Below are 17328 nucleotides of genomic sequence, written 5' to 3'. Positions count from 1 at the left end.
GAGCTTGCTTCCTTACCTTATTTACTGGAGTTGTTGATGTGTGTGTGTGTGTGTGTGTGTGTGGGGGGGGGGGGTTTGGTTTGGTTTTTAATATCTGTTGAGAAAACTTGTTAACTGAAAAACTAATCCCACATTTTCCTGTTTGATAAGCCATGCACTGAGTGAGCAACATGTCATATATATATATCTTCTTTTTTCTTCTCACATATGCTAGGGTTGCCAACCGTCCCTTAAAATACGGAATCGTCCCGTATTTAGAAACAAAAGTACACGTCCCGTATTGAGCTAATAAGGGACGCACTTTGTCCCGTAATACAGTGAGAATCAAAAGTAGTCTATAAATGTTTATGGAATTAACACTTTGTTTGAAAACATAATTCCCAGCCCCTCTCCTGCTTTGTGACCAATGAGCTGACAGCACACTTATGACAATTCAGATTACCGCTCATCTCATTGGTCGAGGAAAGGTCGCTTACAGAGAAAATACCGGAAGACAACAGATGACCACAACAAGAAGCATGGCCAACAGGGAAACAAACGCCGACTCTGCGGTGCAAGTCTCGGATGACAGTACACCTAAAGCTGGGCAGACACTGTGCGATTTTTTCAGTCGCGTTATTCAGCTCCTGCTCAAACTGCACAATTGACTCGCAGGGGTTAGAAGTTGGTAGGTCACGATGCAGGTCTCACACTATACGGCCCGATGCTCTGATGCGACCCGAGTGCTCACACTGTGCCTCCATAAAATGAAGGTTATAACAGAAAATCTGTCGCTCTCCCTCTCTGTCTTTCACTCACACAGACACACCACCACCATCAACTTTGCTAAATTGCTAATGAAAAACATTGATCAGGCAGCTGTGACTGAGCAGCAGTGTCGATCCAACTATTTTCACGGTTGTTGTGGTCGTGATAATTGTGTGATGCCACATCGAAAAGGCTCGGATGAGCTTTCCAAAGTTCTACAAGTTGTGCCTCCGTCGCTTGTGTCCAGATCACACGCTGCACTGCCGTGCTGCTCCGTCTTTTTCACCGACGTTTACGTGTTTGCGCGTGAGCAGTGTGAGCCCCTGTGGTGACACCCTCACGAGCGATTGATGATCGGGAGCTGGTCGTGAGGTGTTAATCACTTCTCGTTACCCCACGTATACTACACGACGCACGATGAAGGCCAAAATCGGCCCGATCACTCAAAAATCGTCTCAAAATGGGCCTAAAACCGCACAGTGTGAGCCCAGCGTTAGAACAGCAATGTTTGTTCCCCCTCAGAGAAAGGGAAGAATGGGAAAAGGAAAACACCTGGCTGGAAAAAGTTAATATGGGCATGTGCAATGAATATCAGCGCTATGTGGCCAGAAGTGTGATAATATAACTTATTTTGTGTAATAAACAACTGCAAGGATAGATGATTACAACAAATTGATGACTAATACATAAAAGTAATACATAGATGAATAATGATGATGAGTTATGATGCGTAATCATGGGAACAAGCGGGTTTACAAACAGGAGCAGCTGATTAGCATTAGAAAAGCTGAAATAATACCTCAACTGAAGCCAATTGTACTAAATGCACTAAATGTGCACTGTTACAAGAATATTTTTCTTTCTATTGTTTTCTATTATTTTAAGTTAAGCAGGACAGAGTTCTTTTAAAGAAAGATTTACTTATATTCTCAAAAGTTAAGCATGACAGGCTTCTGTTTAAGAAAGAGACCTGTTTTATCGTGTTAATGTTGTCATTTTGAGCTAAAAATAAATGGCTAAATGATCATTTGTTTCACATGTGTTCATATCACAAAGAATACACATCTACTTAAATCAAATTCAAGTCAAATGGTTAAAAAAATAATTTCACACACAAAAAAAGAGCTAGAAAATTCACCACACTGGGAAGGGTGAAGACAACTGGGTCGCCCGGCCCTGGCCACGAGGTGTCCCTTATTTATTTTTCAGGGAGTTGGCAACCCTAACATATGCTGACATTGCACTGATAACATCAGTGCTGCTGTGTTTGAATGATTACCAGCTTAGCTTAGCATAAAGACTAAAAACAGAGCTAGCTTCTCTGTTTAAAAGCGATACTTAATGAGTTTTAGACGCTAGTTTTGTTTTGTTTTTTTATGATGTAATTATGTCAAAGCAGGACTGTTACTTGGCTGATTTTAAACACAGACCATCAAATTCTGACAAACCTGAATTTGGCCTTGTTTAAAGTAATAAATAACTACACATAGCAAATGTTAGGGAAGTGTGTTTATGTTTCATGTGTCTGAATACTGGATTTTTTTAAAATGAAAAATCTTTTTCGTCTCTAAACTAGCAGAAGTGGAAACACAGACTCAACAGTATTGCTCCTAAAATTCCTGTGGGGTTGTGTTCTAGTCTTCATGCTAAGCTAAGCTAACTGTAGCATTATGTTTTCTGCATACTGTATAACAGGAAGACAATTAGTTGACTGTCAGAGTAAAAGACTGCTGCTAAGTGTTAAAGTCATCATGAATAATTTGCACGCAGTTCCTCTTCACCCAGTTAGATTTTTAAATATATCTGTATGAGTGTAAACCTTTGGCAGCAGATGATCTGACTTTCTCCTTTTCTTTTCTTTTCTTTTTTTTTTTTTTTTACTTTTACAGGGTTTGTTTTTTTTGGGGTTTTTTTGTAACCATTTTAACTGTTAGATTTCAAATTCCACCCATAACTCTTTGTCAGTTTGACCTTTACGACCTTATGCATGTGATTGGTTTGATGACAAACCAGTTACAACGTAAGTGCAATAACGAAGATTGGGGGGGGGGGCTTTTAAGAATGATACTGTAATGAAATGTAAATCATGAAAAATATATCCGCATGCCTAAATGTATTGAAGTATTTATTGAAACTTCATATTTTAAAGAATTTTTAAAGCGTACAAATGTAAATGTACTTTAAGGTTTTCTTTTTGTTTCCTATCATGACATTCCTCTCTGCTTTCTAAAGGCCATTTATAAATATATATGTATATTTTTTCCTTTCAAAATAAAATGATGCACCAAAATGTTGTTTTTGAATCTTTCTTTAGAGTTTAACCCCCACATAATATGCTGTTATCATTCTAGTCCATAATCCATTTACAGAATCCAAAACTCATATTTTTATTCACCTTCCTGAGAATCATTGCTTTCAAGTTTATTCCCACAGACAGACAATTAAACAACACGTCTGTGTTTTTAATAGTTTTAATTGCTCCCCTTTCTTAAAGAGGAAACCCACCAACCCAGTCTGCTAATCCAGAGTAGACACTGCTGAGTAGGGTTGCCAACCGTCCCTTAAAAAACGGAATCGTCCCGTATTTAGAAACAAAAGTACACGTCCCGTATTGAGCTAATAAGGGACGCACTTTGTCCCGTAATACAGTGAGAATCAAAAGTAGTCTATAAATGTTTATGGAATTAACACTTTGTTTGAAAACATAATTCCCAGCCCCTCTCCTGCTTTGTGACCAATGAGCTGACAGCACACTTATGACAATTCGAGTATAACAATTCAGATTACCGCTCATCTCATTGGTCGAGGAAAGGTCGTTTACAGAGAAAATACCGGAAGACAACAGATGACCACAACAAGAAGCATGGCCAACAGGGAAACAAACGCCGACACTGCGGTGCAAGTCTCGGATGACAGTACACCTAAAGCTGGGCAGACACTGTGCGATTTTTTCAGTCGCGTTATTCAGCTCCTGCTCAAACTGCACGATTGACTCGCAGGGGTTAGAAGTTGGTAGGTCACGATGCAGGGTCTCACACTATACCACCCGATGCTCTGATGCGACCCGAGTGCTCACACTGTGCCTCCATAAAATGAAGGTTATAACAGAAAATCTGTCGCTCTCCCTCTCTGTCTTTCACTCACACAGACACACCACCACCATCAACTTTGCTAAATTGCTAATGAAAAACATTGATCAGGCAGCTGTGACTGAGCAGCAGTGTCGATCCAACTATTTTCACGGTTGTTGTGGTCGTGATAATTGTGTGATGCCACATCGAAAAGGCTCGGATGAGCTTTCCAAAGTTCTACAAGTTGTGCCTCCGTCGCTTGTGTCCAGATCACACGCTGCACTGCCGTGCTGCTCCGTCTTTTTCACCGACGTTTACGTGTTTGCGCGTGAGCAGTGTGAGCCCCTGTGGTGACACCCTCACGAGCGATTGATGATCGGGAGCTGGTCGTGAGGTGTTAATCACTTCTCGTTACCCCACGTATACTACACGACGCACGATGAAGGCCAAAATCGGCCCGATCACTCAAAAATCGTCTCAAAATGGGCCTAAAACCGCACAGTGTGAGCCCAGCGTTAGAACAGCAATGTTTGTTCCCCTCAGAGAAAGGGAAGAATGGGAAAAGGAAAACACCTGGCTGGAAAAAGTTAATATGGGCATGTGCAGTGAATATCAGCGCTATGTGGCCAGAAGTGTGATAATATAACTTATTTTGTGTAATAAACAACTGCAAGGATAGATGATTACAACAAATTGATGACTAATACATAAAAGTAATACATAGATGAATAATGATGATGAGTTATGATGCGTAATCATGGGAACAAGCGGGTTTACAAACAGGAGCAGCTGATTAGCATTAGAAAAGCTGAAATAATACCTCAACTGAAGCCAATTGTACTAAATGCACTAAATGTGCACTGTTACAAGAATATTTTTCTTTCTATTGTTTTCTATTATTTTAAGTTAAGCAGGACAGAGTTCTTTTAAAGAAAGATTTACTTATATTCTCAAAAGTTAAGCATGACAGGCTTCTGTTTAAGAAAGAGACCTGTTTTATCGTGTTAATGTTGTCATTTTGAGCTAAAAATAAATGGCTAAATGATCATTTGTTTCACATGTGTTCATATCACAAAGAATACACATCTACTTAAATCAAATTCAAGTCAAATGGTTAAAAAAATAATTTCACACACAAAAAAAGAGCTAGAAAATTCACCACACTGGGAAGGGTGAAGACAACTGGGTCGCCCGGCCCTGGCCACGAGGTGTCCCTTATTTATTTTTCAGGGAGTTGGCAACCCTACTGCTGAGGAGCTGTTCCCCATCATCCCCAGACTCTGCTTCTTCTTCGAGGCTTGAGGAGATCCTCAAACTATTCTTTCCACAGCGTAGCTAAATCACCAGCACTCCATCCCACTATACAGTGTGGGTACTGTTTCCTCCTGAGATTGTTTGCCAGAATTGCTTTAAACCTGACCAAAATTCTTTGTCAGTGAACTCAACGAACTCTTCCCAGACCTTATTTCAAATAGTTTTTCTAATATAACACCTAATCACAACATAATTAGTCTCAAGGTGCTTTATATGACCCTACAATAATACAGAGGAAACCCCAGCAATCAGACGACCTCCTACAAGCAAGCCCTTGGTGACAGTGGGAAGGAAAAACTCAGGTACAGACATTGATGCATGTCTGTACCTGAGGTTTTGCTTCAGCTGCTGCCAGAGCTGCACTTTGCTTGGCCTGCCAGTACCTGATGAGTCCTTCAGTTTGACAGGTCCATTCAAAACACCATTAGAACATTGTGGGAACGTTTCCTGCTAGTTGAGATGCAAAATCAAAAACATTCATGGATTTAAATGCTTCAGGTTGACGTGCTGAATGCCTGGAAAAGTGACGGTATGCTGGTACTTAAATAGTCCAAAGAACAAGCTTTGAAATAGGACGCAAGTTAAAACTTAAACCAGGCAAGTCTAACTGCAGTCAGGTTTATTTAAACCAGGTTTATGACAGCAGGGCTGGTTTACTGTGCAGTATGCTCATTAAAACACAGCTGCAGCATTTTCATTTGGTTTTCTTTTATTAAAAACTCAAAATTACAATTTGTGTCTGTAAGCATGTGGTTAAATCAGTATTTCAAAGTCTTATTCAAATGTTTCTTTTTTCCCTTTACAGCACAAAAATCCATCCAAGTGTCCCGAATGTACCCGCGCTAACAACAAGCCCTTAAGTAGTGTTCTTCAGGTGTACACGCTGAATCGTATTCCTCTCATTTTTGGCAATAGTAAATCCCACCAAATAAAAAGTACCGCTACTTAGCTACCATTGATGCATGTCTGTACCAAAGGCAACATCAGCAAAAATTCAGATCTGTACAGGAAAACATTATTTGGCAAAAGAAAAAAAAAAACTGCAGTCAACCCGCCGCATTTTCCTTTTTCCTTCGATAAACAGCTCAAAAATATTGCCAGGTTTCAACATCTTGACACTCACGTACCACATGATAAAAAAAGATTAAGTGAAAATGAGATGTAAATAAAGATACTTTGATTTTGTACAACTTCCATCATAATAATAATCATCATTGTCACAAATTTCAGTAATAAATTAACAAAAAAAAGGATTCAATCATTGCACTTCATGTCGCAACAGAAACAAAGAGGGGAAATGAAACATCTGACTCACTCACACACACATGAACAAGTGCACTATGAATCCGTTATATCCTTAAAAAAAAAGCATATAGAAAGAAAGAAAAGACGTTTGAGTAAAATCCCACCTCGATGTCTTAAACGTATCCAAGAGGAGTAAAATTACCTGAAAGTGAGAGTGGAAAATGTTTTTGTAAACCCTCTGGTGCTGCCCTTTTGTATTGCTCATATATTTCAGAAGAATATTTCACGATAGATACCGACGTCCTCCGGATCCTCTTTGTGTCGAGTCCCCACAACAAATAACCGAATGGATCTCAGAGTTTATTTGGCTGATGGCGACGTGGGTTTTAATAAAGATTTGTGCCTGGAAAAAAAGTCGGAAAGAGGAAAAAAAAGAGAAAAAAAAACAAGAACAATCGCAGACTCTGAGTGACTGCATTTGAACGCACCAAAGCAACGTTTAAAAGAAAAAAGCGAATTTCGCCTTTAATGTTTCCGTAGAGCGAGGAAAGCTTCTGTGGATTTGTCCAGAGTGGAGCGGAGGGGAAGGCTTCACATGGCGGTTTGTAAACGATCTGAGCGTGGATGTGTGTTAAAGTATAAAGTCGTGTGTAAACCTTTACACGCGTGTGGGAGGAAAAAAACAAAAAAAAGAGAATTCAAGTTGTCAGTGAGCAGGTGAGTGCCGACATGCGGTAAAAGTCTCGGCGCTGGCTGCTGTGTTGGTGGAGGTGGTTGGAGGTGGTGGCACAGTCTTCGTCTCTCTCCGTCTAGCTGCCCTCCAGCAGCTTGGCCAGTGCGTCCCGCAGCTCGTTCAGCTCAAAGATTTTGCTGTCCAGCAGCTCCAGCAGGGAGCGCAGGCTTTTGCGAAAGGCTTCCCGCTCCAGCTGGCTGCTCTCCAGACGCTGCTCCAGATCAGTCAGCTGGGCCTCCAGCGTCTGGTTTCTCACCTCCGTCTCCTGATAGAAACGACACACAACGCTTTTTAAAAACGCACATTTTTAGCTTCATATTTGTAATTTGGGACTCCACTGAAAATCCTTGTTTAGTTTAAACAAGCCCTTTATGAAGCCTTCGTGACCCATTCGCATTTTTTTTTTGTCTTTGCTGGTTAGCAGCACTGGTAATATTTTTTAACTCGGGCTTCAACCAATGCAGTATGGACGTTTTATTAATGAACTTCATGTTGGATTTTCTAAAAATGTTGGATGCCCTTCCTGACACAAGCCTCCCCTTTTATCGGGTACTAGGAGTACACTGGCCACAGATACGCAGTCCATTACATTATACAGATTGATCATATTTAACATCAAAGCCTTCTTTGAGCAGTCTTGAAGGAACGGGGTCTACAAACAGAGGAAGTACTTACTGAAGTTACCTCGGATCAATCAGAAAGAAAGAGCTTAAATAAATATCAGTAGTTTTGAAAGTTTCTGTACATAATAATACATCTGTGGGGTGGCTATAAATAATTGTTTTCTCCAATGGTTAAAATTTCATTTGTGAAGACATTCATGAAGTCATTAAGGTTAAAGGAATATATCGCTACAGTGCTGAAGAGAAACCAAAGGTTGTTCTTATTTCCTTCAATCAGTGAGGGATAATAAGACGTTCTAGCTTCACAGAGGGCCGTTTTATAGAGCAACAAACTTTCGAGTTATCTGCTTTTAAGTCACATGTTTGTGACATGGACTGGAGTATGTCTGATTAGAGGCTTTCTTCCTCAGAGGAGCTACAGTATCCAGAATCATACACAGTGAGGCTGTAACACTAAACAGGTAATGGCATTATCACTTGTGGCCAGATAATGCCATTAAGCGGCACCAAAACACAACACCACCACCCACACAGCCAAGGGGCTTGCAGACGTAGAGTTGCAACTGCCTGTATCAGAAAACCTGTCAATCACTGTGGCCACACCCCTAACTCCAACATCTGGATGCACTGCAAATTAATCTCTACCAGGCTATAAGCATTCTTTCTAATGCTGTAAAGTTAGCCATGATACTTTATGAGGACTGACTTAAGTGGCCAATGGAGGAAGTGCAGTTTTTGGCACTTCTGTGCGCCAGTTGGTTAAAAAATACGGTTTTGTAAAAAGATAGCAACCGCCAAAAGACGCTGAAATACTGGTCCACAATCCATGTTTTACATATACGGTGAATTTTTGAAATATTTATACTAAATACAGTCTGAAACAAGCTCCTCCTTCGTTAAAAGTTCACTTCACCCCTCACCTGGTTTCCAAAGACAGAATCACATTTGTAACTGTTTTATTAACATCTGTTACTGTGTGGTCAAGCAGTTTTCACAAAAATTAATATAATGCACAAATTGATTGATTTTATTATATTTGTTGATGTTATTATGAGGAAAAGACAAGTCTGCAACCCATCTGGCACCACTTCCTGGACTTGGGATGGTTATAGATGGAGTCCTTTTTTTGCTCTTTCTTACTCACTATTTACAGACTGCATTAATCTTTATGCAACACATGATCATTGAGCAATACTCACCTGTAGCCTCTGTGTGAGGGAATCTCTTTGGGACCTAAACTCATTGGCACTCTCCACCTCTGCTTTAAGTCTCTCCAACTCCTGCAAGCATGATCAGAAAGAGTGTACAGCTCAGAACAGATGGTAAACGCACCAATCAAAGTCCAGGCATGCAAAATCCACGACTTCAACCCAGTAGGACGAACAAGCACTCCTTGTACCTCCTCTTTAGCCTTCAAAGCCAACTCCAACTCTTCTATTGTTCGGTTGAGTTCAGTCTTTTGAGATTTAATCCCCGTCGTTTGGCCGCTCACGCACTCCAGCTCCGTCACCTGCAATCCAAAAAGGAAAAGAAAAAGCATTCAGACGTGGTAAAATGGGATCACGCAGTGAGTACTTTCCTGTGTGCAGGGACAGAGTGATACCCGTTTGTGTAGCCTCTCAGCTTCTTCCTGATAGGCTGCCAGCTGCTGCTTCCACTGTTTGACATTGGCTGTAGATTCAAGAAGAGCCGCCGTCAGTTTGGCATTGTTCCCCTTCAGCGCCGCAAGCTCTGCCTCCCAGTGCTTATTAATGCTGGATGAACTGAAAATGGACAAAGGAGGAAAGGGAATAACTGGAAAAAGGTGAAAAACGCCCTTCAGAATGTTCTTAAGCCCACAGTGACTTTCAACAGCATTTGGTGTAATTATTACTATACATGAGGTGTGTAGATGCGTGCTTATTTTCAGCTTCGTGTTATTCTAAACGGAAATCTATGAGAGAAAAGATGGTGGCTGTCCCGTTCCAAAGAGCCAATCAAAGGCTGGACCAGGACTGTGCGCTGATGTACAAGTGCAGTATTTCTCAGCTTGCTGTGACCATAATACAAATTAACAAGGCATCTGTGGAGTGCTCCGGTGGGATGAGCAAAGATGCTGATCATGTGGGAATTTCAGGCAAAAACAGCTAAATGTAATAAAATAATAATAATAATTCTTTGACAGCTGATTCTGTTTGGTTACCATGAAAATTCATCTTCTTTCATTTACACAGAGGCTTCAAAAATAAAGAATAAATCTTCCCACTCAAGTGTGCGTGTTGTGAAAAAAGGTGCCCTACAAAACCAACAGAATATTTCTCTCTGTGCACCCTAGAGCTGACCACCATGAATAATTCTTTGTGTTTCAGGCTTCCAGACTGTTTAATATGAATGAAGACCCAGCTGAACTAAAATAAAGTGCTGAAAAGTGATGTTACACGCTACTAAACAAGAAGTGCGACTGTTTCTGCGATCCAGTGAACTTTGGTTTACCTGTGTGAGAAGGGCAGTGCATTCTGGGAAGGCTCTGCTCTGGCTTCGGGGTGCTGAGGTGCATCTGGTGTAACTCTGTCATTGTCTGTACCGTTGATGCTCTCTGAGGTCAAAGGTGACTGCAGATCACCTGGGGCTGACTCCTGATTTGGCACATTTGTGAAAGTGAAAGAAACAAAAGAAAACAAACAAAAAAAATGTCACTTCAACACTTTGAGAAATTGATGCTGAGAGTTAAGACTGAAAGAGTGACACCACACACATCTGTAAGCTAAATAAGAAGCTACGACAAGTTAGCTTAGCTTAGGGGGCGGAAGGTGATGGAAACAGGAAGGGGGATACAAAGACGCCAGTTTGTGTCAACACTCGGGGAAGACTCGGAAAAGGTGCTGTCAGATCTGAGACAACAAAGTAATTTTTCTTCCATTTGTCTTTACCTTCTTTATAACAGGTTTGTTGACTGACAACACATTCCTTTTTACGGTGCCACCCTGAGGATGAATCGTTTGGGAGAGCAAAAGGAGGCAAAACAGGCCACACAAGGTGTTAGCTTAGTGGCTACAGCAGCATAACGTGGACATGATGCCAAGAACAACACAAAAAAGCAAAACACGGCAAACACAGCAGCGATTTCCACAGTTAGGGCTCTCCAAGTAGAATGGTAGCATTTAAATATTAGCAAATACAATGTGTAATATCTCAAGAAAGAAACTTCTCATTCACCTCATAGAGATACCTAAGAATTGATAGCTTTGCATGATTCACAATAATACTTAATCATCTTATCTTATACAGACCCTTTGTGCAGCCCCTAAGTTCACCCTGTGTCAAAAAAAAGGTGTTTGTGCACCCTTTTAGTCAACTATCTTCTGATTGGCTGCCCCTTGTAAGCAGGTTTAAACAGTAGATGCTCTGTGCCGACAGCTCACACAGGTGACCATATTAGAGATATATACTTTAAAACAGCAGTCTTTAGCAGATTCAGATCTGAGTCTAAGTCTAAGTCTTCTTCTTATAGTGTTTTGAGTTTGGATGAGGAGGTACGTGTCAAGTTTAACATTTCATTGTAAAGCACGGTGATCAGCCCTATATTGGTTGGACTAAGTTGTAGGAGAGTTTCTAATAGTGTAGGCCCTGGTAGAGGGCTTGAGTCTGAAATCTGGGAACGAATAACGTGCCTGGCTTGCAAGTATCTGAAAAAGTGTGATGGTGGTAGACTGTATTAAAATGTACCATCTTAAGAAAAAACAAGCTCACTTTGACTTCGACAACAACACGTCTCAAAGAAAGTTGTGATGGGCACAAAAAACTACTGCAAAAATTAAGGGTACTCAAAAGAAACAGCTGGAGGAACATGTTGTAACAAATTAAGTTTACTAGTAACAGTAATGTGACTGAGTACAAAGAGATCCTCTTAGAGAGGCCACTTTCACTTTCACTTCGTTCTTGAGTTATTGTATTCACAAACTGACAAAGTGAAGTAGGTTTACAGATCTCAAAAAGCAACACTTCACACCACAATCTAAAGAAACTCAGGTTTTCTGGACCCCAACTAACCACGGTGCGAGCCATTATCCACAAATGGAGAAAACTTCGAACAGTAGTGAACCTTTCCAAGGTTCCAGTCTACCAAAGTTTCCTCTGAAAGCGCACTGACAACTCATCCAGGAGAACAACCTCTAAAAATCTGCAGGCCTCACTTGCCTCAGTTTAGGTCAGTATTCATGAGTTAAGTATTCAATTCAATTCAATTCAATTTTATTTATATAGCGCCAAATCACAACAAAAGTCGCCTCAAGGCGCTTCATAGATACAGAGAAAAACCCAACAATCATATGACCCCCTATGAGCAAGCACTTTGGCGACAGTGGGAAGGAAAAACTCCCTTTTAACAGGAAGAAACCTCCAGCAGAACCAGGCTCAGGGAGGGGCGGGGCCATCTGCTGCAACCGGTTGGGGTGAGAGAAGGAAGACAGGATAAAGACATGCTGTGGAAGAGAGACAGAGGTTAATAACAGATATGATTGAATGCAGAGAGGTCTGTTAATACATAGTGAGCGAGAAAGGTGACTGGAAAGGAAAAACTCAATGCATCATGGGAATCCCCCGGCAGCCTACGTCTATTGCAGCATAACTAAGGGAGGATTCAGGGTCACCTGGTCCAGCCCTAACTATATGCTTTAGCAAAAAGGAAAGTTTTAAGCCTAATCTTGAAAGTAGAGATAGTGTCTGTCTCCTGAATCCAAACTGGAAGCTGGTTCCACAGAAGAGGGGCCTGAAAACTGAAGGCTCTCCCTCCCATTCTACTTTTAAATACTCTAGGAACAACAAGTAGGCCTGCAGAGCGAGAGCAAAGTGCTCTAATAGGGTGATATGGTACTACAAGGTCATTAGAGCTCTGGGTAGCTCCCCAACTGGGTCTAGACTGGGTCTAGAGAGTATTTTAAATTCAGGGAATTTAAAATAGAAAGTAGCTCGTCCACAGAAGGACTGGTAGCTCCCCTTACGATAAGGGTTCAGATCGCGCGAACAGGTGTGAAATGTGTGTGTTTAGTTAGTTAGTTTGTTTGCTTGTTTAAATCAATTTTAAATCATGCTTTTTATTTGTTTTTGTTTCTAATGTCTCTGTAAAGCACTTTGAATCACCTTGTTGTTGAATTGTGCTATACAAATAAATTTGCCTTGCCTTGCCTTAAGATAAGATGGGGCCTGATTATTTAAGACCTTGTATGTGAGGAGCAGGATTTTGAATTCAATTCTGGATTTAACAGGAAGCCAATGAAGGGAAGCCAAAACAGGAGAAATATGCTCTCTCTTTCTAGTCCCTGTCAGGACTCTTGCTGCAGCATTTTGGATTAGCTGAAGGCTTTTCAGTGAGTTTTTTGGACATCCTGATAATAATGAATTACAGTAGTCCAGCCTGGAAGTAATAAATGCATGAACTAGTTTTTCAGCGTCACTCTGAGACAGGATATTTCTAATTTTAGAGATGTTGCGCAAATGGAAGAACGCAGTCTTACATATTTGTTTAATATGTGCGTTGAAGGACATATCCTGGTCAAAAATGACTCCAAGGTTCCTCACAGCGTTACTGGAGGCCAAGGTAATGCCATCCAGAGTAAGAATCTGGTTAGATACCATATTTCTAAGATTTTCAGGGCCGAGTACAATAACCTCAGTTTTTTCTGAATTAAGAAGCAGAAAGTTAGCGGCCATCCAGGTCTTTATGTCTTTAAGACATTCCTGCAGTTTAACTAATTGGGGTGTGTTATCTGGCTTCATGGACAGATAGAGCTGCGTGTCATCAGCATAGCAGTGAAAATGTATGCTATGTCTTCTAATGATGCTGCCTAAGGGAAGCATATATAATGTAAACAGAATTGGTCCTAGCACTGAACCCTGTGGAACTCCATAATTAACCTCAGTGTGTGAAGAGGACTCTCATTTACATGAACAAATTGGAGTCTATTAGATAGATGTGATACAAACCACTGCAGTGCAGTACCTGTAATACCTACAGCATGTTCTAATCGCTCTAATAGGATATTATGGTCAACAGTATCAAACGCTGCACTAAGGTCTAGCAGGACAAGCACAGAGATGAGTCCACTGTCAGAGGCCATAAGAAGATCATTTGTAACCTTCACTAAAGCTGTTTCTGTGCTGTGATGAGCTCTGAAACCTGACTGAAACTCTTCAAATAAACCATTCCTCTGCAGATGATCTGTTAGCTGTTTGACAACTACTCTTTCAAGGATGTTTGATATGAAAGGAAGTAGAGCAGGGCGATATGGCCAAAAATATTTATCACGATATATATTTGAAAATTTGCGATAACGATATAACCGACGATATAATTGATGCGAGACAAAATACAACTCCACAACATTACTAGCGCAAAAAGACAACCTTCCATTTATTTTCACTTAAACAAGAAGCTGGTTTTTATGTACATTAAAGCTTTATAAAAATGTAACAGTGCAAATGCAAATTCCTTGCTGAAAGTTTAACCAAAAGGCATTTCCAGTAGAAATGGGCTGACACATCCTGAGCATAACCATGTATAATATCCACTGAAGTTAAAAAGAGGTGCTTTGCAACATTAAACTGCAGTGTGCAGTAGGTATTTTTCGGACCATAAGGTGCACAGGATTATAAGGCACATTAAGCGAAACAAAGCAGTCAGATAAATCAAACTTTATTAAACTCATTCTTCTTGCTTCCTCCACTTCTGTACCATTGATTCATTAATGTTGAATTCTCTGGCAGCTGCTCTATTCCCATGTTGTTGCAGTATATTAATGACTAACCTCGTATTGTGGATGGATTATCTCAGTTGTTCTCCTGACTGAAGTTTGGTCCGTTTACAGCATCCTGCCATGCGATTGCATTTGTCTCTAACCATGAAGAACCTTCACGTTAACTTTTATAAGTGGAAAAGTGTTAGTGTTCGTCCTCCAGCTTCACTGTTTATGTTATGCTAACATAGCTGTGTCGCTAGCGATCACGTAGCACATCATTATATACCAGCTAGCCCAACTTCAGTAACCCTACAAACGTCACTGCTGTTTAGTTTCCTGTCTTCATTTATGTTGGAAGTGATAGCAGAGCTGTACGTTTGATTTTTTTCAGAAATCTCTCAGTCAGAACATGCAATATCATGCTTAGGTAACTAGCGAAACTAGCGAGCTAACTTCCGCTAGCTTCCTGGTAACTTCTAACTCCATTAAATGTAATAACTTTTGTTTTCATGGATGCCTGGAAGTTAAACTTTATAGTTACACCTGGTAAAGCAGCAATGCTGATCGTTTTATTAAAGATGAAAGAATTTAGACAGTTTTTAACTCTAAGTGATGCTGCAGTGTTGTTTGACCTTTAGCATACGGAGTTTAGGACCCAGATTACTCCCAGATTTAAGAGCATCTTAGTCCGACAAATACGACAATAACGACGGCCCGCTTGCATGTTCTGCAAAAAAATGTGCTTTGTTGTGTATCTGACGGACAAACACCAAACCAGTTCCACATCACGGAAGTTGCACCATTTTTACAAACCAATTCTGGTTCATCTGTTTCACTCAACAATCGGCCATGTGCGTATGAAAACAAAGGCACTGCGCATGCGCGTTTTACTCCCATTCTATCGCGATATTTCATTTTCCTATCGTTGCCTAACATTATACCGGTATTACCGTGAACGGTATAATATGGCCCAGCCCTAAAAGGAAGGTTGGAGATTGGCCTATAATTAGCTAAGACTGCTGGGTCTAGAGATGGCTTTTTGAGTAAAGGTTTAACTACAGCTAGCTTGAATGCCTGTGGTACATAGCCGATCATTAGAGATAGGTTGATCATATTTAAGATCGAAGAATTAATTAATGGCAGGACTTCTTTGAGCAGTTTTGTAGGAATGGGGTCTAAAAGACACGTTGATGGTTTGGAGGAAGTAATTATTGAAGTTAACTCAGAAAGATCAATTGGAGAAAAAGAGTCTAACTTAACATCAATGGTACTAAGAGTAGCTGTAGATAATATTACATCTGTGGGATGATTACTGGTAATTTTTTCTCTAATGATAAAAATTTTATTTGTGAAGAAGTTCATGAAGTCATTACTCGTTAACGTTAAAGGGATGGTTGGCTCACAAGAGCTCTGACTTTTTGTCAGCCTGGCTACAGTGCTGAAGAGAAACCTGGGGTTGTTCTTATTTTCTTCAATCAGTGATGAATAGTAAGATGTTCTGGCTTTGCGGAGGGCTTTCTTATAAAGCAGCAAACTATTTCTCCAGGCTAAATGATGATCCTCTAAATTTGTGACACGCCATTTCTTCTCCAGATTACGAGTCATCTGCTTTAGGCTACGTGTTTGAGAATTATACCACAGAGTCAGGTACTTCTGATTAGAGACCTTAGTTTTCACAGGAGCTACAGTATCCAGAGTCGTACATAGTGAGGAGGTGAAATTATTAACAAGATAATCGACCTCTGTAGAGTAGCGTTCAGATAGCTGCTCTGCTCTATGTTGGTACAGGGCATTGAAGATGATAACAGTGGGTGGATTATATTCTTAAACTTAGTTACAGCGCTTTCAGAAAGACATCTACTTTGATAAAGTCTACTCTCCACTGCTGTGTAATCAATTATTGTAAATGTAAATGTTATCAGGAAATGATCAGACAGAAGAGGGTTTTCAGAAAACACTGTTAAATGTTCAGTTTCTATGCCATATGTTAACACAAGATCTAGAGTGTGATTAAAGTGGTGGGTGGGTTCTTTTACATTTTGAGAGAAACCAATTGAGTCTAATAACAGACTAAATGCCATGTTGAGGCTGTCATTCTTAGCATCTACATGGATGTTAAAATCACCCACAATAATTATTTTATCTGAGCTCAGAACTAAATTAGATATAAAGTCTGAGAAATCAGACAGAAGCTCTGTGTAAGGCCCAGGTGGACGATAGATGATAACAAGTAAGACTGGTTTCTGAGTTTCACAGCTGGGGTGAAACTCAGAAACCAGTCACATTTTTCCATTACTGTAGTTGTTGATGACAATCTTTTTGGGTTTTTTTTTTTTAAACAGTCTCTGTCTGTATAAGACAGAGACTGGCAAAAATGGCATCCACTGAGAAAACCACTGCTGACCAAAAGAACACAAGAGCTCATCTCACATTTGCAACAAACATCTTGGGAACTTTTGTAAAAATATTCTGTGGACTGATGAGACAAAAGTTGAACTTGATGGTAGGTTTGAGTCCCGTTACATCTGCTGTAAAACTCACGACATTTCATAAAAAGATCATACCAACTGTCAAACATGGTGGTGGTAGTGTGATAGTCTGGGGCTTCTTTGCTGCTTTAGGACCTGGGACGCCAAAACGTATGGAACAACAATTTCTAATGTCTACTGAGAAAATCATGAAGGAGAATTTTCATTTTCAATTTACAATCTGAAACAAACCAGCAAGTCCACCTCAAATGAAGGTTTTCTTTCAGTATCCAGCTCAAAATCCAAATTTAAATCTGATTAAAATGCTTTGGCATGACCTTGAACAGGCTAAGAAGAAAAACAAAAACCAATGGAGCTACATTAATACAATGTTTCAAAGAAGAGTGGGCTAAA

General features: G+C 40.3%; 1 protein-coding gene across 1 annotated transcript in view; it reads right to left on the bottom strand.

The window, feature by feature from the left end:
* Positions 1-5557: 5557 nt before the first annotated feature.
* Positions 5558-17328, bottom strand: part of homer1 (homer scaffold protein 1) — a 30853-nt gene continuing 19082 nt past the window's right edge. Inside the window, exons 5-9 of the mRNA XM_085414422.1 lie at positions 10206-10348; positions 9337-9496; positions 9133-9243; positions 8933-9013; positions 5558-7375 (exon numbers count right to left, since the gene is read on the bottom strand). Of these exons, the coding sequence (XP_085270548.1) occupies positions 7187-7375; positions 8933-9013; positions 9133-9243; positions 9337-9496; positions 10206-10348 (684 nt within the window). The 3' untranslated portion in view covers positions 5558-7186. The remainder of the gene's footprint in view (positions 7376-8932; positions 9014-9132; positions 9244-9336; positions 9497-10205; positions 10349-17328) is intronic.

The sequence above is a fragment of the Rhamphochromis longiceps genome, linkage group LG7 (genome assembly GCF_057381845.1).
Source record: "Rhamphochromis longiceps isolate RC_006_pf linkage group LG7, R_longiceps_female_GT1.1, whole genome shotgun sequence".
NCBI lineage: Eukaryota > Metazoa > Chordata > Actinopteri > Cichliformes > Cichlidae > Rhamphochromis > Rhamphochromis longiceps.
Note: the sequence above shows the minus strand (reverse complement) of the source record. Positions and strands in the feature narration are given on the sequence as shown.